Source organism: Drosophila erecta, unplaced genomic scaffold, assembly GCF_003286155.1.
Source record: "Drosophila erecta strain 14021-0224.00,06,07 unplaced genomic scaffold, DereRS2 tig00000126-arrow-pilon, whole genome shotgun sequence".
NCBI classification, from domain to species: Eukaryota; Metazoa; Arthropoda; class Insecta; order Diptera; family Drosophilidae; genus Drosophila; species Drosophila erecta.
The window spans coordinates 8,016,627-8,044,314 of NW_020825209.1; the positions used below are offsets into that span (position 1 = coordinate 8,016,627).

Consider the following 27,688-nt stretch of genomic DNA (forward strand, 5'->3'; position numbering starts at 1 on the left):
ATACAAATATCAGTAATGATTTGAAACACAGCGATAGAGTTTCAAACACTTTATTAGGAGTTTAAGCTACTTTAAGAGCTGCATTATGTAAATATGTAGCGCACTGAATGCTATTTCATTGTCCGCAATTGTTTATAAGCCCAACCCCCCGCACTTTTGTCTCGTGCTCGCTTGCTGGCCGTAAACAATTAACATGTCGCATGTTGCTGTCGTGCTGCAACTACAACAGCAGCAACAACAATGTGTGTTGCTTTTCTGCTCAGTTGCTCATACTCACATCACTACACACACACACAGACACACACACACACCGATGGCCAGCTGGAAATGCAAAATACATTGAATGGTTTCCCCATGTGTTGTTTGCGTGTATCTGTCTCCTTTCGTCGCTGTCCAGCTGCCACGCCCTCTTTTCCGACCGCCCTCCAGCATGGCTAATTGCCATCCTTAACGGGCGGGAATGTGCACTGCGAGAAAAGCGCAGGCAATTTTCAATCAAGCGGGAAGTTGGAGATACCATTATGGAGGTAGTATAATAATACTCGTTTGTAACTTCAAGTAACATTACACTACTTGATACTTTTTACTTTCATCTTGAAGCTACGTAAATATCCGCCACTGTTATTGCAAGCGTGGAGAACAAATATTGATTAAAGATCTAGCTGTTGTCAGAGGAATGTTTCAAATATTTTTGCGATTGATATAAAGACAAGGCCGTTATGCAAAATGCCATTGCCTTGTCATCGATTGTATGAATTGCATTGCCCACTTTGACAGCTTCCTTGGTGCCATTCAGTGACCACCACCACCCGCTGTCGCCCCTCCGGGTTATTGATGATCCCATCCAATGGGGTGCTGTGTTTGAAGTGGGGAAACGGGGGTTATCTGTGGGCATCTCGCAGTGCTGTGCTTGTTATGACACAGATACAGATACAGATAGATGGAGAGAGCGAGATACGAATACCGATAGCGACACAGATACGAATGGGGCGCTGGGAATGGCAATGGGATTAAAGATTGGGGATTGAAGTGCGAGTGTGAGCACCGATGCGGTCATTGGATGGAGCATGTCGGAGTGACAATCAGATGCATGACAGATAGCTGCCGGCTATGGTCGCTGCTAATTGCTGGCAAAATAGGGATATGAGCCAGCAAGCCGATTGATATGCCACTCGTACTCCCCATCTCACTAATTTAGTTGGTTATCCTGTGTATACAGGATGTTATTGAATTGAATCGGAGCGTTTTCATCGTTTTCAGACTTTTACAATGCAGCCGATTGAACGGCTGTCGCCAGTTTTGCTGAGCGATGTCTTTAAGTTCATTTAAAGATACCTTAGAAAATAGGCAGCCTGAGCTTCGGTTTGTGTTTCAAGCTAGAAGAGCAGAATTTGTGCGTCCCTAATCGAACATCTGCCAAAGGGAGAACTGCTGCCAAAGGCTCCTCAGAGGTCGACAGATTGATGAGGCGGATAAAAATAGCAATGGACTGACCAGCTGAACAGCTGACCAGCTATTTTTGCACAATCAGACGCTGCTGCGGCTGCTGCTGCTGCTGTTGCAATGTGGCTGCTGCAACTAGGCGACTGGCCTTGGTCGATACTTGATGTCAGAGGCAAAGGCAAAGGCATTTTAATTCGTTTATGGTGCGCTCTCCTCCGCAGGCCACACCCACACCGCCCTCCATCAGTGCTTTCTTATCGTCTTTTTGACTCATTTGCGCTGCCCGCTGACTTGACTCCCTCCCCACTTGGAGACCACCCACCCAGCCCAGTCCCCATGCCCCACCTCCAGCTGGCACTCCTGCCATTACTGGTCCTCTGCTGTTACGCAAATTGAATTGTCTCGCCCGTTGCCTCGTGTTGGACTCACATTCTCTCCACTCAGCGCCCTTGCCTTGCCATCTGCAGCGCAACCATCTCCCTGTTCTTGGCCGTAAGGGAGCCTTGGCCATCTTGGCTGGCCATCCTTGTTACATTCTCCAGAAATCGGCTTTTAATGCCCTGCACAGCCCTTGTGTGACAGATCATCTCGATGAGAAAGCTGAACGGAACTAAACTGAACTGAACGGAACTGAATTCCGCTGGAAGATGTGCAGGAAGTGCTTAAGTTGTAGATGAAGTGCAGTTGAAAGCTGGACACGGAACATCCGGTTCTCTATTAGAATTTCCATTGCCCAGCTGCCCATAGTCGGAAAATGGTTGATAAATCTAGCACATATTCACAAAATGGTTGATAAGCTTCATTCAAACTCAGCCGTAAAAGTTAAGAACCATAAGAGAATACCTTGTCCCCAAAAATTCGAATTCATTTAAACCAAACTCTTATATTCAGTACTAGTCGTACCCATTTTACTTTGCGCTATGCATACATATGTGGTCCATGAAATGCATTTATATGACCTCTTTGATCTGAAAAATGCCGAAAGTTCAACTCGGTGCGAGTCTGTGGGTGGGTCAGGTATTGGAGCTGCTGCCACTGACGTTCATCATTACCCAAAGGGGATGCCAGCAGCTGGAACCGGGGATGGTGATGGTGATGGTGATGAAGATAGGCTTAAGAATGCACTCCAATGTCGGTGCCAGGCTGCGGCTGAAATTGCTTTTGTCGCATCAGCGCCTGGAGAAGGGCGATAAAGCGATTGGGAATTGGGAGCTGAATGGAGGTGCATACTTCTAGGCTGGTCTGGCATTAAATACACTTTGAGCTTTTTGCAATTAGCCAGCCGACTTGGCACACATCCACATGCTCCAAATCCCTAGTCCACTCACTGTTCCCCCACAAGTAAAGCTCATAATCCAAAAGCCGAACAAATTAAGGCACAAATTGCCTGCAAACCAGTCACTTCCCCTGCCACCCTGCATAATGAAAGAGCCACGCAAAAGTGCAAAGTTATAACAAAGTTTTTAAGTTGGCCTACACTTGTACGCCACCAATACTTGTACCTAAGCAACCCAAAAAAGTCTCTTTGTGCGGATAACTTTTGGAAATAATAAAGGAGGCTGTCCGCCCACCCGACACCCGGCCAGTGGCTGCCAAACTGTGCCCGCCACCTGGGCCAAACCCAAAAGGGAAGAAGATGGCTGCCATCGGCAGAAGCTGCCAGTTTGCATTGGCATAGTGCAACCAAAGCTTTAGTATTTTACCCGAAACTAGCTTATTTAAAATCCCTCTAAACAATAGAAAGCAGCTCAATTTGCCCTTGCCTTACCAACAATTCGTTGGATTTCAACGTTACCATCTAGTGATTTGAAATTTTACTAAACCTTATAGACACGTCAAAGTGCACAATTAAAGCTATTGAAAATACTTTTTATTTTGGATGGGATTTCACCAGGAATCCCTTTGCCCCGTTTTAACTGATTTGTATCCGGACCTCAACTGACGCAGTCTACCTTTTCTTTTCGTTTTGTGTTCCATTGGCGATTGACAGGAATCGCCGGCGCTCCGGATCGAGCATTGTTGTGCTGGATGGCGACGATTTGAAGCCATGTCTGCCGGATGACTACATAAGCGGCCAGCACCATCTGAACCACCAGCAGCAGCTGCAACTACAGCAGCAGCTGCAGCAGCAGCATCCGCTCCAGCAGCAACACTATCGCACGCACTCGGGCGACATCAGGGAGATTGACCAGGAAATGCTGACCATGCTGTCCGTGAACCAAGATAACGGTGAGTGTCCAACATGTCCCCCGTCCACTGACCGTTGAACTGACCGGAGTTCCGCTTTGATCCATTCTGTGCCATGTTGTGTAGGTCCACACCGTGAGATGGCCGTCGATTGTCCGGAGACGTTCATCGCACGCAACAAGACGCCACCCCGATATCCGCCACCCCGTCCACCACAGGTAAGCATAGGCGGCACTACGCAATCCGTAATCCGCAATCCGCAATCCGTACAAGAACCACCCACCCAGTCCACCAGACAACCACCACAGAACCACAACACAACACACCCAGCCACACAAGTTCCAAGCCAGTTGAAACCATAGCCCAACAATAACTTTGCATAAATCGAGGCGGCAGTGTTTGCGAATTGCAAATGCCGAGAATTACTAACCAATTTCGCCCCCTTCACTTAGGCTAATGTGTATACCTGTATATGTTTGGAATCTAGAAAAAACATAAGCCCCATTAACAGCAACCACCAAAATTGTCATATCCAGATATTGTAACACTGTGTTCAGTTCGTTTACACAACAACCAAGCTTAGTGGACCAATGGAAACCCCTTGAATTAAAAACCACAACAATAACAAATCCAGCAACTAATATCCAACCCGCCTTTTTCCTTAACTAACAAGTACTATAACCAACAAGCCTTGAATGCTACTACCAAAAGTAGAACTCAACAACAACAACCCACATAAAAATAGATGTAACTAACCAAAGCCACTCCAATTCACATTCAAATCAGTCATTCACACATGCATTCATTCTTTTTTCACCACACCACCACATGCACCACCACCACTTAACCCACACGCACACAGAAACACAAGAAAAGCACCACCACCACCACCACCACCACAATCACAGCTATGACTAACAATGATCATGCTAACAAAATGTTAATTGTTGCATATCATTCTTCACATCAACATGAACAACTACAACAACAACAACCACCACATCATGAACAACAACAACAACAACACCCATCTAAAACAACAACAACAACAACAATTGCACTCGATGTGGCCACCCAAAATTTGTACAACCAAAAACAACAAAACAAATTGGAACAAATCGAAAACTATGAAAATTGCCTGCAATCGGAACAACACGAACAACATGAGCAACAGAAGCAACACCAAGTGACAACCGCAGTGGCAGCAACACAGGTGGCACAACAGCAGACGCCCAGCCACAAGTTGCAGGCGACATTGAGCAGCGATCCGAACGGCAACAGCAACAGCAACACCGTTGGCAGCAGCAGCAGCAACAACAGCAGCATCACGGACGACTTCCTGTGCGTTGTGGATGGGCTGTATCAGGGACGCAAGGACTCGGCCTCGCCCTCATCGAGTGCCTTCGATGAGGTGATGAGCAAACACACCCTGGACTCCTTCGGCAGCATCGCCTATCGTCACCTGCACCAGCAACACCAGGCGACGAGCAACGGCAACAGCAGCAACACGAGCAACACCAACAGCAATGGCAACACGAGCAACAGCACAGCTGTTTCGACCAAAGCACCAGCGGTAGCCAAAACAGGTGCGAGCAGCGGCAACAGCAACAGCAACTCGCTGAACAGCAGCAACAGCTCGATGCACACCAGCAGCAGCAGCAGCGGGCACAGCAGCAACATAGCCAGTGCCACATCATCATCCTCCTCCGCCACCAGCAGCTCAACGGTGCCCGATGACCTGAGCCTGGCGCCGCCCGGCTACGAGGTGAGCCAGCAGCAACAGCAGCAGCAACATTTGGTTGCAGCTCCCGTGGCAATGTTGCTGCCACCGCTGGCCAAGCATCGCGAGTTGCCCGTGGACGTGCCGGACAGCTTTATCGAGATGGTCAAGACTACGCCAAGATATCCGCCACCAGCTCACCTCTCCTCGCGCGGATCGCTGTTGTCGAACGGCAGCGCCTCCACCGCCCACACCACGCTCTCCTCGATGGGCGTGTCGCATTCGCCTGTCACTGCAACAGCAGCAACAGCAGCTGCAACAGCAGCAGCAACAGCAGCAGCAACATCAACGACATCAGCATGTGCAGCCACTGCTGTTGCTGCTGCTGCTGCGGTTTCTGGCGTTGCTGACGGCGATGCGAAGCGGGTGGCCGATGAGGTATACCACATTGCATTTTGTACTCGCTATCCGTCTCAACTCTTCACTGGAGACTCTCCACTCCACTCCACTTCACTCTTCTCTTCTCTGCTCTGTCTCTATCCCCCGCCACTCCGTTTCGCTCTTCTCCGATTCTCTAATCTGTCCGAATCCCTTCAATTTAGTGTGTTTCAGTGATGTGTTTTGGCAGTTGATGCAGTTCAGGGGTAAATGGTAATCCCTGAAGCCCAATGAAAGCAAAACATTTTAAGTGCACCATAATATATTATTAATTACAGATTTTGAAGAAGTGCCAAACTATATTATTTTCAACTGTTTAATTACCTCTATTGTAAAACACAACGCAAATTGTTGGCCACAATTTAATTAGCAAAATGAACATGAATACCACGATTATGACGGATTATTTGCAATAATCTATACCTTTAGCCAAATGAAAACCAAATCAATTGCGTTTAAATACCATAAAGATAACATAATTCCTGCTGGTAGCTATTTAAAACTAAAAAAGAAAGCGAGTACCATGACAGTTGGGTTTCATGAATATGGCATTAAATGATTAGAGAACCGGAAATTATGGAATGACCCATACATACGCGAGTATAAAATGTGGATCGATAATTTTAGCGACCCCAAACGTTTCGCTCCAACTCGGCTAATTACGCCGTGCCCACTTAACCCCTTTTTGTACCACCGCATACGCATTGATTTCCATCCTTGTATCCGGTGGTGACCCGTAACCCCTGCAGCCAACCAGCTCAGCTACCCACACCACTCGGCTTGTCACCTTGTTCAGCCGGTTGGCCTAATTCACGGCATCAGAGCCGCTGCGTTGGCCTCGTTAGCGGGCCATAATCCTAACAACATTGGGCCACACACCCAGCCAACCACTCGCGGCACCTCCTAACCAACCACCCAGTTCAGCCCCCAACTCGGTGGGTGGTGGCGGTGGTGCCGCCGCCTGCTGTTCCGCTTATTTCATCATTTGCAGCTCGCTAGCTCTTTGAAAACCTACCATCCCACTCTGCCCATTTTACTCGCTGGGCTCTTTTCAGGCGATGAAAAATAAATGCCATTTATATGAAATTGCTCTCGATTAATTTCCCAATGGCTGCAGAACAAAAGCAAAAAGTGCGCCTTTCGCTTTCGACTTCGTTTTCCATATTCTTTATTTTCCAGCCTTTTGTTTCAATGTGCTGACTAAAAGGCATCAAAAAAGGAAATGCATTTAAATACGTACTGTATTCAATTGTCGCTAGTAAGTGACACCGAAAAATAAGACTAAATCTCAGGGAGGTCCTTTTTTTTATTTTTTGTAAGGTTTCAAGAAGATAGAAACATGGGTAAAGGCCGCTAACATCCATTATTAAAAAATCATGAAAGAACTACGTATATTTTTCAAAAATAATACAATCCCCATTTCGCAAGCCTCTGGCAGAAGGTGAAGGTTTGGTTTCATGCGCACTTTTCACCCAATGAAAGGACCTTTTTCGTGTTCATCACGCAGGGAAATGCACAGAACACTGGCAACAAATCAACTCATTTAACTTTAATGACCAACAGCCATCAGCCATACACACACACTCTCACAAGCACACTCACACACTTAGGCACACACACGCGACTTGAAAACAAGGACATGCATATACTAATACTTCGCTCTTCTCTGCACAGCTCAATGGGAACGCCAAGCCCGTACCACCGCCACGTGATCATCTGCGGGTGGAGAAGGACGGGCGGCTGGTCAACTGCTCCCCCGCACCTCAGCTTCCGGATCGCAGGGGGCCGGGGAATGGGAGCAGCGGGAGCAGCAGTGGCGCAACAACGCATCCGCTGCAGCACCAGCAGATCGCCCAGATTGTGGAGCCCACTTTGGAGCAGCTGGACAGCATCAAGAAGTACCAGGTGAGTGGCTCTCAAACTGTAACGGACTTGTGTCCGCAGCCCACTGGTTAGGCTACAAAAAGTGTCGCATTTCCAAACTGTGCAAGCTATTTAATTTATACCAATTTAAAATCATTTTAAATACACATTTTGTGGCTCCCTTAAGTAACACGGCTTATGTGCTGAAAGTGCCAGCTGATTATGATTACATTGATTTGATAAAGTCTCAAATTGTGAATTCCCAAATATCCGAATTTCCACTTGCTAATGATCGTTATGCCAACTGTACTGTACAGTGAAGTAATTGGTAATTTCCAGTAATAGTTCCATTGTTTAGAATTTTCTTTTGGTCCGCATGCAGCCCATTAGCATTCATAGCAGGCACTCACCCACTTCCTCTGTCATAATAAAAGGCTTTTTGATGAATGTCGGGGGCAATGCTTCCGGTTTGAGCCACGTTCTTTCCATTGTTATGCCCAATAGTCGCTCAATGTTCAGTTACTTCTTCATCGTGCCAGTGGCCATTGACCGTCGCCAGTTGCTTCCCAACTGTAGCGATCACCAAACTAAGCAAATACAAAGACAAAGTGTGAAATTTTTCACTATTTTGATTGCCCCGGCCTGACCATTGCATTTAACTAGTAAAACTATTAAAAAGTTTACCGCACCGAAAGACAATAAACCTGACGACGGGGGCGGGGCGGGGGCAAAGGGGCGTAACTGTGCTTAAAGTACGGTATTGTGTGTGTGGGGGCGTGAAAAAGTTGCCCAACAACTTTTTCTGTCTGTGCACTCGAAAGTGGCAAGAGTTGGGGGATCAAAAGCTGGTTAAAAAGGGGTAATATATGGGGGGAAGTGGAATTATACTGCCGTTTAAAAGTAAAACATTTCGCATTCATTTGGAAGGTTACAGGGCATGTGGGTGGGATTTTCCATGGGCGGGGTAGCAAGGGGGCTTCCGGGGTGTTGATGATTCACCAGAGAGTTGTTGCAGAGGGGAGGGGTAATGTTTGCCATAGGCTTTGTTTCATAGGAAGCCATCAAGAGACGAGGGATGGTGAAAAGTTGTTTAATGCAATGATTAATTATGCAACTTTTAATCGAATTGTTACGTTCCGCCCTCAGCCACGCCCCTGTCCCGAGAGCGACAGAGACGGACGAGGGAGAAGTTGGAAGAGAATTGGGCGAAGTGTTGGCGAAAACACATGTGCCAAATGCAATTAATTGAAAACTGCAAAGCGACTGGTGTCATACAGTTTGGCGGCCATTGAGCTGGTAGGATTAAACAGCACACACTATTGAGTGTAAAAAGCGAGAGCTGTTGGCTGGTGGGTGGTGATTATGGATGTAAGCTCATTAGGAGCACGAAGCCACAAATGGGAGAAGAAAAGGGGGCAATGTATAATGGGAACGCACATAAAATCTACCTTCATGCATTCATGCCTACGGAGAGAGGGGAAAATGTAAAAATCCACAGCTTACGACAGATTTCGAAAGGTATTTGCATTCGAAAGATTCGGCCAGAGTAAGTGCAAAATTCGTTGGGCATTATCGTTATGATTGGGAATACTTTATCAATGAGCAATTTCTTGGTGAACAACATAATCCTTATCAGGGAATTTGTGCGATAACTGTTCGATTGCAAGCGATATATTAGATAATGCGCCACACAGGCTTTTTAGCGTATCTTTGAATCAGTGTTGTGATTATGGTACTGCATTATCGGCGCTGTGTAATTGAATCTCATTAACGCTACACCCTCTCAGGGCTCTTATCATGGTCATAATTAATAGCCGTTCTTATGGGATTTATCGTGTTTGACATTGCTATCGCGCCCTTGTTATCGCTATCGTAAATCTTGTATAAATAGAGTGTACAACGCTGTTTAAATTTAACCTGCTTATTTGAACTGCACTGCTGCTCTGTTTGTTTGCTGTCCAAGGGGGTTGCTACTGTCGGTTGCCACCGGCGGTAGTTAGCACCCCCCTCAGCCCTGCCTCTGGCTGAGCATGTTCGCAAATTAGTTAAACATTCCATTTTTGCGCATTTGTCTCTCCAGGCCGGCTTAGCACATACATATGTATGTATAGTACGTACGTACATATACGTAGTTTTAAATGGGCTCTAGCTCTTCGCTCACCTGTTCTCCCCTCGCTCTCCGTCTCTCTCTCTCTCGCTCGCTCCCTCTTTCATTTCTTCTGAGTAGCCCCCTCTCCACATATTCCACTGGCTCTGCCGACGCCTCTGCTCCGCTGCTGCTTCTGCTTCTGCCTACGTCGACGTCTTCTGACGGCGCTGGTTTGTTATGATTTTCAATTGGCGTTTTAGTTGTTTTTCTACGCGTTCTGCGATCGGCCGCAATTTTTTGTTGATTTTTTCAATAATTTTAACGTTTTTTTTCGTTGTTGTACTTCTGTGCGGGCCAAGTGCGTGACAAAGAACCGATAACCGATTAGATAAGGCCATATGCATACGTATGTCTACAGCAAAAATTCCACCTAAATGGCTGCATTTCCCCGTGGAAATGAATGCTTTTGTTTAGAAAAACTGAGGTTTTAAAGAAACAGGCTTCGTTTTTTGTTTGTTTTTTTTTTTTGCACGTGTGCTTGTGTACGTGTGTCTGTGTTGTGTTATGGAGCCATGCAATTGGAGCCATGCAAATAAGGCGCGGCTCGCAAAAACCGCCCATAGCTGGCAAAAATTCTGGGACCAAAAAGCACGTACCAGCCGCCACACGAACAACCATTTCCAAGTACCCCAAACGGCAGCCCAACAACATTCGACAACATTTTATGGGCAGGCGGCAACGGAAAAAACAGCTAAAACAGGCGTGGCAGTTGCAACCATAACGGAAAGTTGCTCGCGTAACCGCAAAAAAGCGAGAAAACACAACAACAAAAAAACACAGAAACGGAAAATATGTGAAATAAATGAAATATCCCGAAAAAAGTGGCAGACCTTATTGAAAAAAAGTTGGCTGAACAACGCAAACATGAACTGGTTACGAGCATAAAGAAGCTTTCAAACTGCCAGGCCAACAAGGCAAAAGATTTAACGTGTTAGTGTTCCCAGGATCAAAAAACTGGGCCAGCAATGTTACCAATGTTACCAGATAAATATGCAACCTGAATTTCAGTATGCATTCGCTTCAAAGGACTTTCAAACGAAATGTGACCAGAGCCTCAAGAACAGTGTTACCATGCTTCATTGAGAGGATCGCCTCTGACTCATAAAGTGCACTCGTTCCACATTGCATTTTGCAAATATGGAATGGAGGCTATGAAAGAAAGCATATGATTTAGCAGCAACTTACATTTATATGCACAATACATATAAAAATATGTATATAAAAGATGCGCAATGTAATATATCATACTTTTGTGTCATACTCCAATCAGGTGATTGCCTGTTTTGGACTTTGCTCTGACTCACGACTCGAAAGCAACAGCAGAAAATACCTACAGCAGACAGCTGAAAAATTTTAATATAAATGATAAACAGTTGAGGTGAACTGTTTTACTTTTTTTTTACTTATTTGTTTTTTTCGTTTTTCCCCGTGAGGATGTGTGAATGTGTGTGCGAGTGCTTCTTATTGTTATTGATGTGCCAAGCGTAAATGCAGCGTCAACAGCAGCAATACGGCTCATTCCAGAGTTCAGGCACGTTGAACGCTGAATGCTGAATGCTGAGCGACGGCAGCAACAGTAAAGTGAAAAAAATAATAATAACAAAAACAAAAAGCCCATAAATAAACAAATAAACAAATGTGTAAACGTAAATAGTTGTAAATTACACGAGCTGAAAGGAAAGCTGTTTTGCTGCTGTGCTGCCGGTGCTGGCGGTGCGTGTCTGGGCCAGAACTATTTCGGCCATCTCAACTTTCGCTTTTTATGGCTTTTAATCCACTGCAGCAGCAGCGGCAGCAGCAGCAGCAGCAGCAATTTGAGTTGAAATGCGCATTAAGTTGCATTTCATTTGGAACACACAATTCAAAATTCCCCATGCAAATTTATGCACTGCCCAGGTGTGGGCGTGGCCATTTGCATAGTTGCTGCTGCAGCATCTGGTGACAGTTTCCATTTTGGTTACCGTTTCGGTTTTGGTTTCGTTTTCGGTTCGGTTTCGGTTTGCTAGGAGAGATTGTCGCCGCGCCGCACCGCGCCGCACCGCGCCACACAGACAAAGATCGATGAAAGTGCAGCTCGAAAATGGTCGTGTCTACTTTGCACATAACGCTGGAGAACAACGGCAATGTTGCTGATGGGCAGCCTGCAGTTGCTGCTGCTGGTGTCGTTGGGGCAGCCACATCGCCCACCAAGTTTGCAGTGCTGTCGGCGCAGCAGCTGCAACTGCAGCAACAGCAACTGCAGCAACAGCAGCAGCAGCAGAACGAGAAGGAGAACCATATGAACAATAATAACAACAGCGACTATTGTGATATGAATGGCAATGGAATTGGAATGGGAAGCGTTGGCAATGCTGGTGGCCCCCAATCCCCCAACCAATATGTCGGCTCACCTGTATCATCCACCGCCACGCCCCAGCGCACCGCCTCCGCCCTGCGTCGCGGCATTCAAATTCAGCGATCCTCGACGCGTTTGCGACAACAACAGGCAAGTCCATAGGTTATCTGCGTCACAGGAAGTACATATCTCGACAAAAGCACATACTGTTCTGCTAATCCAAGAGTTTTTCAAACAACTACTCACATGCCAAAATGTGACCAGATCTTCAATGGAGGTGTGACCGAGGTGACATTAAAGGCTGGTTACATCGTTAAACTGATACAAACTAAAGTGTTCCACAAACTTGGGGAAAGTTTTACCCTAACTACAAGTATTTGCGCTTTAAACCTCGAACTTTGCATATACCTGAATTTGATTAAATCTTACTGTAACCTCGTATATGCAGTGTTGCCAGAGACAACCGGCTTTATCTGCATAAATGCTAACGAAAACACAGCGGCAACAACAACCAGTTGACAACTTGGCTAACTGGCTGCCGAGCCATAACAATTACAATAAAACGAAAAGGCAGAAACAATTTGCCAAAGCGATAGCTGAATTGTTGCCTGGTTGAGTATGGAATTGCCAAATACCCTTAGTTCCCACATAAGGATAGCGCGAGCAGATTGTTGAGCATACCCCACGCCACCCAGGGTATCGGCAGTAATATATTTTTAATTTCCCCGGTACGCGTATTTTTCAATATTTTTTATTTATTTATGCCGGTATTTGCTGGCAAAGGCGGCGGCGATGATGATGTCATGGCGTCGCCGTCGCCAATTGATATTGTCTTTGAAGTATGCCTTCTTTTATTATTTTTCACCTTTTTGTGTTTTTTGTTTTTATAATATCTTACAATTGCTCAAGGTGTTGCTGTTGGTGTAAGATGATTGATGGTCTCACCACAGGCAACATTTTACATTTTACATCTTAAATCAGTACCAACAACGCCTATTTATAGGATTCTTGCGAACTTTGCGTGGGAGTTGGTTCAGGGGCTTTAATTGCTTAAGCTGAAACTCAAATCCCCAGCTGCACCTGAAATTTCATACAATAGGAGAACGCCTATTATTGAGTACACAACGCAGTTTTCGTAGAATTACTAATCATAAGTACCAGAGCTCTCAAATTGCAGCACAATTAGGATTTTAGCTGGAATTTTCCCTAAATCCGCACGCTTCAATGTCTTGAAAGCATGCAACAAGAAGAATGCTTTTAATTTCCAAAAGATTTAATAAAAGATGAATTTGCATAACTTACTACATATGTGCTTGCACAGTTTAGGATGCGCTACAACTAGTGGCTGTCAAACCGTACTATTCCTACTTTTATCCCCATTTTCTGCGATGCTGTGACTTTGAGCGATTTTTGTTTTGGTTTGGTTTTTATACGCCTTTTTTTCATTTTTTGTTTTTTTGCCAAACTGCTGTCATCGTTTTTCATTCAGGTTTCAATGTTAAACTGAGTTTGGTTCACATGGCGGTATTTCTCAGCCATTCCATTCCAAGCTCTTTGCGCCCCTTTTGCAACCTCCCCTTGAAGAACTCGTGAATTTTCTGCTGATTCTCCACCGTTCGGATTATGCAAGTTCAGCTGAATTCATTTTTTAGTGGCTTTGCATTGTTATTTTCCTCTTCGGCTTTGTTCTGTTCTGCTGCTGGCCTCTTCCGCCTTTTGGAATGTCAAGCGCCTTTTCTGTTGTTATTCAATTAGGTTTTTTCCTTCTTTCTATCATGCGGCCGTTCTGGTTTCTTGTGTTAAATATACATATATATAAGGAGGTGTTTTTGCTCTTCACTGTTGTGATCGATCTGATTTTATTCTCTTTGTTGGTCACGAAATCGGGAATCAATCACGTTTTCATAATTAGTGACCATGACAGTTTGGCAGCCACTGGGCTGACCATGCCCAGCCCTCAGATTTCCCATTTTCACGCCCACGCCGACGCCCGCCCCATTCCGATGAATGGCGAGCACTTAAGGGGCTTCCGCAACAATTGCAACAGTTACCGCCACCTCAGCTCCGCTTTTGTCCCCAGTTACCTTTGTCAACCCTTTACGCTCATTAACTCATCGCCAAGGCCCTCGACGGGATTTGCTTGGGTTTGCACAGTGGGCACGGTGGTCCGCCCACAAAGAACGCCACCCTGAGCTGGTCCGTTTTGGGCAAATGCAGCCGCATTGATACCCTACAAGTGGGTAGGGTACATACCCAACAGTACTTTGTATTTCAATCGAAGCGATGGCCAATATTCACGATTCCCGAATTAGAACCTGTATTTTGAATGATTCTCCACTAAGTTTGAAGTCCTTGCATATAAATTATGTGACAAAATGTTTGCGTGCCAAGACTAACAAGACCATGGAGAACAAATGAACAAATTTAAATTCAAACTATTTACTAAAATATTGGCACACATTCAAATTGAGTCACGTGATGTTTTGAAATACAGGGTGTCCGCCCAACTGAAAGCGCGTTCTTGTTTGTCTTCCTGGTGGAAATCTGGTGCCCTGCTCGGGCGCCACTAATTAAATTAGCGATTGTGGCAAATGCGGATTAAGTGCGCCACTCAAGAGTCGACCCCCAGAGTTGCTATCCCCAGTTGCGCACTCCAACTCCCCCCCTTCTCCTTCTCAAAATCCCGAAATGCCCCCGAAATTGAAGCCATTCGCTAAATAACCTTTCCATTTGATTCCATCAACAGGAGCAATTGCGCCGACGACGCGAAGAGGAGGAGCGCATAGCGCAGCAAAATGAATTCCTGCGGAATAGTCTTCGTGGCTCCCGGAAGCTGAAGGCGCTCCAGGATACGGCCACGCCCGGAAAAGCGGTTGCCCAGCAGCAACAGCAGGCAACGGTGGCCACCCAGGTGGTTGGCGTGGAGAATGAGGCATATCTGCCCGACGAGGACCAGCCGCAGGCGGAACAGATTGATGGTGAGTACTCATCTTATGCTGCAATGTCCCCGTCTAATCCTAACCCTAATCCTCTCCAGGCTATGGCGAGCTGATAGCGGCCCTCACCCGCCTGCAAAACCAGCTGAGCAAGAGCGGACTGAGCACGCTGGCGGGTCGAGTTTCGGCTGCTCACAGTGTCCTGGCCAGCGCCAGTGTGGCCCATGTCCTGGCCGCTCGCACCGCAGTCCTCCAGCGACGACGTTCCCGCGTCTCTGGTCCACTACATCACAGTGCCCTGGGATTGCAGAAGGATATCGTGGAGCTGCTCACGCAATCGAATACTGCAGCGGCCATTGAGCTGGGCAACCTGCTGACCAGCCATGAAATGGAGGGTCTGCTCCTGGCCCACGATCGCATTGCCAATCACACGGATGGCACGCCCTCGCCTACCCACTCGCCCATTCCGGCAGTTGGAGTGGCGACGGGATCCACAATCAGCAGTCCGGTGGCTGGGCCCAAGCGAAACCTAGGTATGGTGGTGCCACCGCCCGTCGTCCCACCCCCACTGGCGCAACGTGGAGCAATGCCACTGCCGCGGGGGGAGTCGCCACCACCGGTTCCCATGCCACCACTGTCCACAATACCCTTGTCCATGCCCGTCAATCTGCCAATGAGTGCGTGCTTTGGCACGCTAAACGATCAGAACGACAACATCCGGATCATCCAGATCGAGAAGTCCACGGAGCCGTTGGGCGCCACGGTACGCAACGAGGGTGAGGCGGTGGTCATCGGCAGGATTGTGCGTGGTGGAGCGGCGGAGAAGTCGGGACTGCTGCACGAAGGCGACGAGATCCTGGAGGTCAACGGTCAGGAGTTGCGTGGCAAGACGGTGAACGAGGTGTGCGCCCTTTTGGGCGCCATGCAGGGCACCCTGACCTTCCTGATCGTTCCCGCGGGTAGTCCGCCGTCCGGCGGCGTAATGGGCGGAACTACGGGCAGCCAACTGGCCGGACTGGGTGGAGCACACCGCGACACCGCCGTTTTGCACGTCCGGGCGCACTTCGACTACGATCCAGAGGACGATCTGTATATACCCTGCCGGGAGCTGGGCATCAGCTTCCAGAAGGGCGATGTGCTGCACGTGATCAGCCGCGAGGATCCCAACTGGTGGCAGGCGTATCGCGAGGGCGAGGAAGACCAAACGCTGGCTGGTCTTATTCCTAGTCAGTCGTTCCAGCATCAGCGCGAGACCATGAAGCTGGCCATTGCGGAGGAGGCGGGACTGGCCCGGTCCCGCGGGAAGGACGGATCAGGCAGCAAAGGAGCCACACTCCTATGTGCGCGCAAGGGTCGCAAAAAGAAGAAGAAGGCCAGCTCCGAGGCGGGGTAAGCATATTTATTCAGCTCGAGAGGGATTTGCCATTCAAACATTTCATTTTTAATTATAGATATCCCTTGTACGCCACCACGGCGCCGGATGAAACAGATCCGGAGGAGATACTCACCTACGAGGAGGTGGCTTTGTACTATCCCCGCGCTACCCACAAGCGGCCCATTGTCCTCATCGGACCGCCCAACATCGGAAGACATGAGTTGCGCCAACGCCTGATGGCCGACTCGGAGCGTTTCTCCGCCGCAGTGCCACGTAAGTGAAGACCCCGTTCCTGTCCCATCCTCAAGTCCTAGAAGCAAGTTCCCACTACTATAAGAGCGCTGTAAACGGAGCAGAACTGCTGCATCGTCTACAGCCAGCTTTAAATGGCTCGTCTTTAATGTCTGTCTCTCTTCCGCCGGGCAGTCTTCTACTTGCTGGAGGAGCGGCTCAAACCGGCCAAGATCAAGGCTCAGGTCAAGGGTAAAGGGCTGCGCTTCAGAGCCACCGAATCCCAGAGCCATTGCTAGACCTAGGTCACCTAACCCGAGCACACGCCTCACACCAAACCCATCCCTTGGAATTGATTTGTAAATACCCTTAGTAATCCTGGTGCTTTGTCGTTTTCCGTAGATACATCACGAGCCCGCAGGGAGGGCGAAGTGCCCGGAGTGGACTACCACTTCATCACGAGACAAGCCTTCGAGGCGGATATTCTGGCGCGCCGCTTTGTGGAGCACGGTGAATACGAGAAGGCCTACTACGGTTAGTTAGTTGCACATTAAGGGGATTGACTGTTGGCTAATGTGTTTCTCTGATATCCCACAGGCACATCACTGGAGGCCATACGCACGGTGGTGGCCAGCGGCAAGATCTGTGTGCTCAACCTGCATCCGCAGAGCCTCAAGCTGCTGCGCGCCTCTGACCTCAAGCCGTATGTGGTGCTGGTGGCGCCGCCCAGCTTGGACAAGCTGCGCCAAAAGAAGCTACGCAACGGTGAACCCTTCAAGGTGCGTTTGGGTGAACGTCAACGCCAGACAAAACATAACCTAACCTATCCTATCCATTGTATTTAACCAGGAGGAAGAGCTCAAAGACATCATTGCCACGGCCAGGGATATGGAGGCCCGTTGGGGTCACCTATTCGACATGATCATCATTAACAACGACACGGAGCGCGCCTACCACCAACTGCTGGCCGAGATCAACTCGCTGGAGCGCGAGCCCCAATGGGTGCCCGCCCAGTGGGTGCACAACAATCGCGACGAGTCATAATGGGGTCATCAGCACCCCCTACCACTACACTACCACCTACCCTAGGATCCACCACCCAAGAAATGAATACCAACCCAAACTCTTTGTAAATACAATTTTCAATTGAGCCATTATGCGGAGAGCAGGATCGATTCCAGTCCAGTAGTTCGGTTTGCCTGCCGATGCGATTAAAACCCTACCCCTCCAATATTATATATAAATACATATACTTATACTATTCGTTGCACATGTGCATTTTAGTCTTAGAGAGAACGAGTTTTTATTGTGTGTACCCCTGTTTTAAAAGCATTCCAACCTCTTTATGTATGTTCACAAAATTTGCTGTTCGATGAACCGATTTCGGGAATGCCACAGAGGACTGGTAACTGAAATCAGTGATTTTTAAACCCAAGTGCTTCTTGTGTCATTTCCGCTCTTTTTTTTACCACTACCACTAACTTATATATTGTAAAAGTATGTTTTTTTTTTTTGTATTTAAATTAAGCTTGGACACTTCCTTAATTTCAAAGGGCAAATTGAAATTGTAAAATAACGAACCAGCAAAGGAAGGCCAGAATCGATATGATAGTACCCTAGTACCCAATAAAATGTGTAATAATACCCATAAGTGACTCCGAATGTTAACAGAGCCAGAACAATCCGTAGGCAGCTGTGCGAGGGGAGATCGATCCGAAGGATGTAGATTCACATTCAGATTCAGATTCAAATTCAGCTGCAGAATCAGAAAATGACAGAGAAACCGAATCAGAAGCAGATACCGATGCAAGTGTTGCAATTACGTAATCTATTTACTTTATAAAATATATACTATATGGATATACATACACATAAATTATAAATCGAAGCGTACTTAATACAATTCATTTTTAACAAAACGAATGCAAGAGCAAAGTGAAAAATAAAAATAAAATAAAAACCGTTCATAAGAGAGAAACAACAAAATCAGTAAGTCATTGCCAAAAAACAAAAATAAAAAACGAAGAATTAAATAAATTGGAGTTAGACGAGGAGAGTTAGGAGAATCACTTAGAAAAACCACTCCACGAGCGAAATTGTTAAAAACAAAAACGGAAACGAAAAAACAAAATATTTAGCCAACTTTAAGCACTGTAAGATAATGGAAAACCCAATAAACGAATGCAAATAGTAAGCCGGCAAGAAAATGATTTAGGCTAAGGCATCAGAAAGAAAAACAAAATCGATAAACGACAAAACAAAGTAATTCCCAAGTAAATGTTGTTGTAATTAATTATTTAAACCAATTCGTCTAGAGAACAGGGCGGGCGGCAGATCCAGTTGGTTTCAACTCCAACTCCAACCACAACTAACTAACTAGATATACCGTGCATATAGAGATCTTTACAAATTCCATTGAGCAGCGGATGAAACCAGAATTTTATATTAAAAGAAGTGTGGGTCAAGTAAAATAGCAAACTATGTTACGCAATGTTAAACACTTGAAAGATTCTAAAAGCGAATGATATCTAATATACCTTAAATCTACATATACGGCCCCGGTTGTCAGTTCCATTTCGATCCATTTGCTAGGACTGGATTTGTCAGATTATGCCAGATTATCCTTGGAGTTACTCGAGATCTTATCTTTGGTGAATTAATAAATGATGTGCTTGGTAGAACTTGAATTGAATTCGGAATTGGTAGCGGGGCAAATAATAATAAAATTCAAAAAACAATTTTTTTTTTAGTCCACAAGGTATAACAAATGTGTGTGCAGTAAATCTGTTTAAGTTTTTATTTATGTATGTGTGTGGTGTAGCAAAACTAAACTAAATATGAAATAAATACCTAAAGAAAAACAAAGTGGAATGCAAAATAGGCACGGTTTAATAGCCATTGTACGAAATTAACGACATTTATGAGTAACCCTAACGCAAAAATGCGGACAAAGTCAGATGAAATAACAATATTAATAATAATAAAAGAAATCGACAAACCAAGAAAAATAAACTTTAGACGACGTTTTTCTGGGTGGCAGAATGGTTATAAAAATCAAATGAAAAAAAGAAGATGCAGTTTTTAAAAAATGCGGCATTTCCGTGAAATCTATCTGGTAGCACCGATAGGTTTCGATAAGTAAATCGAAGTAGCGCAGAGCCCGATAAGTTTAGGCCAATGAAAGTCTTGTTTTTGTTTGAGTGAAGCTGCAATTGTGTTGTTTTCCTTGGCAGTATCCAGCAGTAGGAGAGGAGCTACAGAGACAGTATAGAAAAGCCATAATGGGCCCAACACCGCCGCTTTCCGCCACCAATAGCAATAACCACCAGCAGATGGCAACCGCTCCACCGCCACCGCCAACGGGGCAAATCATAGCGCCATCGGGTGCGTTTCCAGGTAAGTCTTGTTGCACTTGCAAATCGGGCAAAGGCTAATCTTTGGCTTCGCACAGGCTCCCTGACCCCCGGCTGGAATGACCCCCCACCCGTTTCGGCGGAGTCCTTGAGCTGCAACGCGAACAATCGTCGTCCACGCCTCGATCTTCGCAAGCGAGTGGCCCACCCATTGGACGGAAAGTCCTCCAGTGCTCCGCTGGGTCAACCACAACCGCCAATACCTACAGCTTATGATGCATTCGCGCCGCGTCCCGTGGCCATGGTAACACCACAGCGCCAGACTCCCTATCCGGATCCCAACAACCCACCGGCCGGAGGAACAGATGCGGGCGGATTCGGAGCGGGAGCGAATACGAATGCCGTGCGCCTGCCACCATTGGCCCAAAGCATCATCATCGATCCTTCCAGGGTTCCGGTGGCCATGGTACCGCCAAGACAGAAATAGCATGTAGTTACCGCCAATGCAGGGCCTAGGCTAAGGAACTCCAAATTGATGTGTTCTCTGGCAGGCTGGAAAATCCATTATTTTTCTATGTAAACCATTTAAGACACCCCACGAAATACAATCGGGAATGCCAATGAAGGGGCTGCTGGAGCGCCAGAAAGGAAACTCAAGAGTTCAGTTTATTCAACAACAATTAACAAATAGAATGAAAATGCAGCTACACCTAGCACCGTCATCGTTCACCAGGCCAGCGGAGTGCCATCGTAGTTGATGAAACCGCCGTTCTGTTTCTCGCTCAGCTTGCCGATGGTCTGCACAATTTGGCCAGTGCTGGTGGGCACGTCCAAGGGGGCACTGGAGCCACCCATGTCGGTTTTCACCCAGCCAGGATGCAGACTGACGCACATAATGCGCTGCGGATACAGATCGACGCTCAGCGACTTGGTGGCCGCATTCAAGGCCGACTTGGAGGTGCGATAGGCGTACATGCCGCCGTCGGTGTTGCCCTGGATGGAGCCAAGGATCGAGGACATGTTGATGATGGCGGCACGGCCCACGCCCATCGGTTGCGACTCGTTCGCTTTGGCCGCCTTCTTTAGGAGCGGCAGACACGCCTTGGCCAGCATTATTGGCACCACCGTGTTGGTCTGCAAGGTGTCCAGCAGCTCCTGGGACCGGACTGCCGTTATCCTGGCCGATTTGGGCGCTATGCCGGCATTGTTGAAGAGCACATTGAGCCCTTGGTCTTTGGTCACGCCCTCGATGTCGGCGACAAGCTTGTCATAGGCATCGAAATTTCTCAAATCTGCGCGGGAGTTTTACTATAGGTGAGAGCGCTCAGCGGTTGATAAATCGGAATGCTTACCAATCTCAAGGATGTGAATGTTCGAGTGCTTCTTGGCCAGATCCTCCAGCTCCTGTAGGGCAAAGTTTTGAAAGTAAGTGTTAAAATAAAAGGCGCCTTATTAGAGAATTAATATGCAATTATTTGGAGATATGGCTCATAAGAATTGGATTATATTATGGACTAACAGAGTTAGTTCAGTTTTTGATCATTTTCATGCAGATCATATTTTCGTATTTTTAATCGTAAAAAAATAAAATTTTCATTTTGAATAGAGCGACAAATATTTTGAGCTGTACCATTTTAAAACCGTAATTTAATTGATTGAGCTGTGTACTAGAGGAATTGATGTTTGAATCAATTTTTTAACAAGCCCATAATATGCATAATTTCAGTTTGGATACTGTAATTGCGTATTTAATGGGAGTTTAAATGGGGCGCCCAAGCAACGCGTTAGTGCAAAAAAAATAGTGCAAAAAATATGTACTGCCAGTGTGGCCAGACTGCGCGCCCAAGAATTGGCGTCTTCCTTTCGCACGCTCGTACCAAAGTACAAAAGCTATTGCAAAAGTTAGCTCCGCTTATTCGTTTCGTGCTTTCGCGAGTGCCGAGAGCCGCTAAAACACGCTCAGCAGTTTTCTATTCCATTTCCGCGTTGAGAACAACAACATTCACTACTCCCCGTTGATCCTTGTTTTCAGTCTGATTTATCTGGAGAAGCTACCAACAAGCGAAATAATGGCACCCGTGCAAGGTGAGTTTTACAGTTAATTCAATTCCGTTGGAGCCATTTAAACCATGCATGGTGACTAAAAAGCGGTTCTAGTAATAGTGGTTCTTGTGGATTGTTCGCGTAGTTTCTGTAGTTTTGCTGTCCGTTGTGAGTCACCGGTTTTGTCGGATTACTGGATCGTCTCAAAAGAGGGACAAACAGAAAAAACAGTGGAATAAGAAAACACCTCTCACCTTTGCCTGCTCGCGATTCCGGCAGGTGGTAAATAGATGCTGCGGCGGCTGGGGAAGATTGAGCAGTGCCTTGACCAGGCCCAGACCCAATCCTCGATTGCAGCCGGTTATCAGGATGGAGTTCATGTTTTTTTTCGGAAGATCTGCGATCGAGTTGCTCGAAATCTTATCGCGTCGTACTTGAGATAAAACCAATGAAGGGCGGCACTATATGGGTTCCGTCTGTTCTGTGGATTTCACCAGACCCGCAGCCAGATCTCTCCGTGCTTATCAACCGAGTTTAGTGCCGTAACACGATCGTGAAAATAGTGAAATGTTGGGAAAAAATATTTGACGGCCGGCTGTTCCGTCCGACCAGCAGTGTTGCCAACCATCCGCGAGTTATCGATACACTTGCGCATTGCCAAACGTGCATTTAGCACATTTCCAATTGGCATAGGGCAGAACAACTGTTGCCCGCCCGCTATGTTTAATCCCAATTAGAATTGCGCATTCCAATGAATGCTCCTTATTTGCTTTTGCTATCCCTTTTATCCCAAACATTCGCATTTGCTGCGCGCGCTCTCGCGCCATCTCTCTTTCGCTGCTTCTGTTACGTAGCCGTTTATCGGCGCCTCTACATGCCCACCACTTTCGCAGCATTCCCAAGCAGCAGCCAAACCAGCGACGTGTTTGTGTTTTGTGTTCCGCCGTCATTTTTCTGTTTTTCTGCGCCCTTTTCGCGAATAGTTTCTTTTCGCTTCCAGCGGGAAGAGAGAAACGCTAAGTGAACGGTGAAGGGGATCGGCCAACAAGATGATCTTGTGCAACTCGAAAATCTCCGTTACGTTCGTGCGGCAGTGCTCGACGATTTTAACGTCTCCTCATACTGGCATTATACAAAACAGATGCTCACTGACAACAAGGGTCCCCAATTGGATATCCAGTAGTCTGAACTGTGTCCAGCCGACGTACCAGAGAACCATGAACTCGCCGGGGCAGCGAGAGTCACGCGACAGCACTGGAACTCCCAGTGGGGGTTCCTCAATTGGATCTAGTGGCGGTGCAACACCACCCTTCCAGCATCCACATTGCGACAGGACGGCCATGTACGCGCAGCCGGTGCGAAAGCTGAGCACCAAAGGAGGTGAGCGTCGATATCGATTGATATTCTGATTAGATCTTCGCTGTTGGCAACGCGGTCGATTGTCGCGGTTTTCTAGCTCGTTGTTGTTTCTGGGCCTTCTTGTGTTTAACCGACGCCATTATGCAATAACCGTTAGTTGCCTGGCCAAAAAGTCCATTACTCTGCTCTTATTACCTGGCTTATCGGGTTTCTGCGGCACGTATTCGCCAAGGGTTTATATGCCCGACCGGCATTTGCCGCCTCACATTTGCACCGTCATCGTCAATCGTCATCGCGCACCCGTCCAACTGGAATTGTACAGTCGGGGTCGCACGAAGAGCACTCAAAATCGTATCATGCTGAAGTACATGATTTGCGCCATCGTTGTGGGCGCCAAAAAGAGCACATCTTCTAAGTATAATGGTTAACAAAGTTTTGAATATACTTTCGCAGTTGATGCATATGAATGGCTTAAGGATTAATCATAAAAGCCATTACTCATTTACAGATTAAACCATTAATATATTTGGTTCGCGCCCCAAAACAAAATTACATCATATAAATTAAGGAATTAATATTTCGTTTTCTATTGCTACAAGACCATTTCTTAATTTATGGGAAATATGCATTGTATTGACAATTTGCCTTCAGCTGGTAAAAAAACTAATATCTATTCATATGATGCTAAACGTATCTGATGCTTTCATTTACAATATAATATATACCTAAATCACCATTCCAAGATCAAGTTTTCTTGTTAATGAATAATTAGCCAATCGATCTTCGTGTCTGCTTCTATTTCTGAAAACAATCGGAGAATTTACACTTAGATATTGCATATTATGATTTCAAATGGCAATTGAGTGTATAATTGGTTTCATTATAGCCCCAACATCTGTACATACATACATTTGAGTGAATTCCGTGGGACGCGGTGCTCTTGAACGAATAACCCTTTGCGGAATGTTCGAGAACCGCTTTATGATGATGATGATTTCACCATATCACTCGGGTGCATTTCACTTATCTGTGTTTTGTATTTAGTATCTGTCGAATCGCCGCTCGACGAGCCAACGTCTTTGATCTTTCATCATCATTGTTGTGCTGCGTCATCAGCATTTCATTCCGCAATCGGGTGCAGTGTGACGACAACAATTGTTTATTCGCATTCGCATGTACATAGGCACCCGATTTCCCATGCTCCTGGCCAGGATGGGTGTTCCGTCCGATAAAAGCCAACTGTGTGCGTTTTATTGCCAACTAGATTTGGGGCGTAACCATGACAAAGTCCGGCGGGTCAAAGCAAACCGAATGGGGGCGTGGGTGAACGGACGGGAGGCGTGGCCAGGCGTGGCTTGGTGTGTGGCGACGTCGCTAGATGATTGCTCCACTTTGATTCGAGCTCTCCGACCCAGCGGCATGTGGCATTCGGCAGCACTATCGCTACCTGGCATCTGAAGCCAAGGAGCTCGACGGGATTGCACGGTGCAGATGACGGATTGCAGGAGGCCAAACAGTCTTGATTTCGAGCCTCTTCGGTCTGGATGCATCTGTTCGAATTCATACCGGCTTCCCAGTTGGTCGAGGGTGAACCACGACACCGGAGGAGCATCTACCGATCCGCCTATCTGGACATTCGACTGCGCGAGGAGTCCACCAAAGGCAGGCGGGGATTACCCATAACCATGAGTGAAGCTAGAGAGGAACTTAAGTAGCTGGAAGCACACGGCTAATTATTATCATTACTTATCACTGATAGGGATTTTCAATTAATCTAGATACTGGTTCAGTATGCCAAAACAACATCGTTATTGATGTTACAATCGGTGATAAGTGTTCATGAATACAAGGTGATTTAGCCGTGTAGCGATTAGATTTCCTGAAGGCTCCTCATGTTCTACGACCTCTTGGCCTCTTTACATGTTTTTATAGACAACGGGGTGTAATTAAGCGGATGCATTTTCCATAGAACTTGATAAATAACCAAACGAATCCGTACTTTCTCCTCCAGGATCCTATGACTACGACCTTATCGTGATTGGAGGCGGATCAGCTGGCCTGGCCTGCGCCAAGGAGGCGGTTCTCAATGGAGCCCGCGTGGCCTGTCTGGATTACGTTAAGCCCACGCCCACTCTGGGCACCAAATGGGGCGTTGGCGGCACCTGCGTGAACGTGGGCTGCATTCCCAAGAAGCTTATGCACCAGGCCTCGCTTCTGGGCGAGGCTGTCCATGAGGCGGCCGCCTATGGCTGGAACGTGAACGAAAAGATCAAGCCAGACTGGAACAAGCTGGTGCAGTCCGTACAGAACCACATCAAGTCCGTCAACTGGGTGACCCGTGTGGATCTGCGCGACAAGTAAGTGTTGCTATATGGCTTCCGCTCGAGAATCCCCCCACTAATTACACCCTTCTATGCGCCCTCAGGAAAGTGGAGTACATCAATGGACTGGGCTCCTTCGTGGACTCGCACACCCTGCTGGCCAAGCTGAAGAGCGGCGAGCGCACAATCACCGCCCAGACTTTCGTCATTGCCGTTGGCGGCCGACCACGCTATCCGGATATTCCCGGTGCTGTGGAGTATGGCATCACCAGCGATGATCTGTTCAGCTTGGACCGCGAGCCCGGCAAGACCTTGGTGGTGGGAGCTGGCTGTAAGTACAGACTTGCATCTGCTTACATGGAATTGATAAATAACCCATTCGATTTCCCCTCCTTCACACAGACATTGGCTTGGAGTGCGCTGGATTCCTAAAGGGTCTCGGCTACGAGCCCACTGTGATGGTCCGTTCTATTGTGCTGCGTGGCTTTGACCAGCAGATGGCTGAGCTGGTGGCAGCCTCGATGGAGGAGCGCGGCATTCCCTTCCTGCGAAAATCGGTGCCGCTGTCTGTGCAAAAGCAGGATGATGGCAAGCTGCTCGTGAAGTACAAGAACGTGGAGACCGACGAGGAGGCCGAGGATGTCTTTGACACCGTTCTGTGGGCCATTGGCCGCAAGGGTCTGGTGGACGATCTGAACCTGCCCAATGCCGGCGTGACTGTGCAGAAGGACAAGATTCCAGTGGACTCCCAGGAGGCCACTAATGTGGCGAACATCTACGCCGTAGGCGACATCATCTACGGCAAGCCAGAGCTGACGCCCGTCGCCGTTCTCGCTGGTCGTTTGCTGGCCCGCCGCCTGTACGGCGGAGCTACCCAGCGCATGGACTACAATGATGTGGCCACCACAGTGTTCACGCCGCTGGAGTATGCCTGCGTCGGCCTGAGCGAGGAGGAAGCCGTCAAGCAGTATGGAGCCGATGAGATCGAAGTGTTCCACGGCTACTACAAGCCCACGGAGTTCTTCATTCCCCAGAAGAGCGTACGCTATTGCTACTTGAAGGCTGTGGCCGAGCGCCATGGCGACCAGCGCGTCTATGGACTGCACTACATTGGCCCAGTGGCCGGTGAGGTGATCCAGGGATTCGCTGCCGCCCTCAAGTCCGGCCTGACTATTAACACGCTCATCAACACCGTGGGCATCCATCCCACGACCGCCGAGGAGTTCACCCGGCTGGCCATCACCAAGCGCTCCGGTCTGGACCCCACCCCGGCCAGCTGCTGCAGCTAAAGCGGGAACGCAGCTCAGCCGCCTGGGACGCGTCGAAGCCGCCTCCTCCACCCGAATTCCCGTAGATGAATGGCTGCTGTCGCAGCCCAGCGATCGAAGAGTTCAATAGTTCCGTTTAGTTTCCACAATTAACACCCACACAATAGCTCTGCGCAAGGGAGGGGCACTGGGCAGCGATGGCGGGTGGAACGACACCAGTGGAACTCCCCGCGCGACCAGCCCAACCCACGACTGCTGCGCCGCCGACATGCACTCAAAATTTTGAATTTGTTTGAACCTATGAAATTAACTATGAAATCCCCTAAACGTACGGTTGAAAAATATAATTTTTCACCAACACACCAGAGTCTAGTATTTATTCTGCTTCCTTCCTCTAACTTTTAAATCAAGCCGGCAGTCAGTCAAGTTAAGTGCGCACCTTCAGTGGCCATGCAAATGGATTGACTTGGCTGAATCGATTTGGGCTGCAACTCTGTCCACTGGTTAGCTACCAGACTAATTGCTAATGGCTTTGTTAGGGGAACGCGGCTGTTAATCAGCCAGGAATGATGGCACCCTGGACATTTATCACTGGGTCGTGCACACAATGGTACTTAAGTTCTCAAACGGAAAACAGTGCGTGAAAAGGTGCAATAAAAGGCACGCA

At 47.4% G+C, this 27,688-nt stretch overlaps 4 protein-coding genes across 18 annotated transcripts in view; 3 read left to right on the forward strand and 1 right to left on the reverse strand.

Annotated features, from left to right (window-relative positions):
* LOC6550526 (MAGUK p55 subfamily member 3) overlaps positions 1 to 18,955 on the forward strand; it is a 53,911-nt gene extending 34,956 nt beyond the window's left edge. For 5 of the 13 annotated variants that reach the window (XM_015155676.2, XM_015155680.2, XM_001977880.3 and 2 more), the window contains 10 exons: positions 3,434 to 3,672; positions 3,757 to 3,848; positions 4,493 to 5,788; positions 7,463 to 7,693; positions 14,882 to 15,113; positions 15,173 to 16,460; positions 16,523 to 16,719; positions 17,080 to 17,211; positions 17,275 to 17,456; positions 17,527 to 18,955. In XM_015155676.2, coding sequence (XP_015011162.1) covers positions 3,434 to 3,672; positions 3,757 to 3,848; positions 4,493 to 5,788; positions 7,463 to 7,693; positions 14,882 to 15,113; positions 15,173 to 16,460; positions 16,523 to 16,719; positions 17,080 to 17,211; positions 17,275 to 17,456; positions 17,527 to 17,721 — 4,084 coding nt within the window. In that variant the 3' untranslated portion in view covers positions 17,722 to 18,955. Of the gene's footprint in view, positions 1 to 3,433; positions 3,673 to 3,756; positions 3,849 to 4,492; positions 5,789 to 7,462; positions 7,694 to 9,969; positions 10,147 to 11,794; positions 12,286 to 14,881; positions 15,114 to 15,172; positions 16,461 to 16,522; positions 16,720 to 16,872; positions 16,930 to 17,079; positions 17,212 to 17,274; positions 17,457 to 17,526 lie in introns of those variants that run through there. The other 8 variants (XM_026982486.1, XM_015155679.2, XM_015155674.2 and 5 more) reach the window with 6 other exon arrangements.
* An 840-nt stretch (positions 18,956 to 19,795) lies between these two features.
* LOC6550242 (formin-like protein 14) lies at positions 19,796 to 20,682 on the forward strand. Its single transcript, XM_001977881.3, has 2 exons — positions 19,796 to 20,073; positions 20,129 to 20,682. The coding sequence occupies exons 1-2, from the start codon at positions 19,959 to 19,961 to the stop codon at positions 20,515 to 20,517; spliced, it is 504 nt and encodes a 167-aa protein (XP_001977917.1). The 5' UTR covers positions 19,796 to 19,958; the 3' UTR covers positions 20,518 to 20,682.
* On the reverse strand, positions 20,646 to 23,410 carry LOC6550243 (C-factor). The gene is made up of 3 exons (XM_001977882.3): positions 22,328 to 23,410; positions 21,383 to 21,434; positions 20,646 to 21,322 (listed from the first exon to the last, which is right to left on the reverse strand). The coding sequence occupies exons 1-3, from the start codon at positions 22,451 to 22,453 to the stop codon at positions 20,757 to 20,759; spliced, it is 744 nt and encodes a 247-aa protein (XP_001977918.1). The 5' UTR covers positions 22,454 to 23,410; the 3' UTR covers positions 20,646 to 20,756.
* LOC6550244 (thioredoxin reductase 1, mitochondrial) lies at positions 21,854 to 27,383 on the forward strand. 3 transcript variants are annotated; one of them, XM_001977883.3, is made up of 4 exons: positions 21,854 to 22,115; positions 25,444 to 25,789; positions 25,858 to 26,084; positions 26,156 to 27,383. In XM_001977883.3, exons 1-4 carry the CDS (start codon positions 22,100 to 22,102, stop codon positions 27,040 to 27,042), a joined length of 1,476 nt encoding a protein of 491 aa, XP_001977919.1. In that variant the 5' UTR covers positions 21,854 to 22,099; the 3' UTR covers positions 27,043 to 27,383. The 3 variants fall into 3 exon arrangements, with proteins under 3 accessions (XP_001977919.1, XP_015011169.1, XP_015011168.1); XM_015155683.2 differs by lacking the exon at positions 21,854 to 22,115 and adding an exon at positions 22,961 to 23,453; XM_015155682.2 differs by lacking the exon at positions 21,854 to 22,115 and adding an exon at positions 23,503 to 23,855.
* Positions 27,384 to 27,688: the final 305 nt, after the last annotated feature.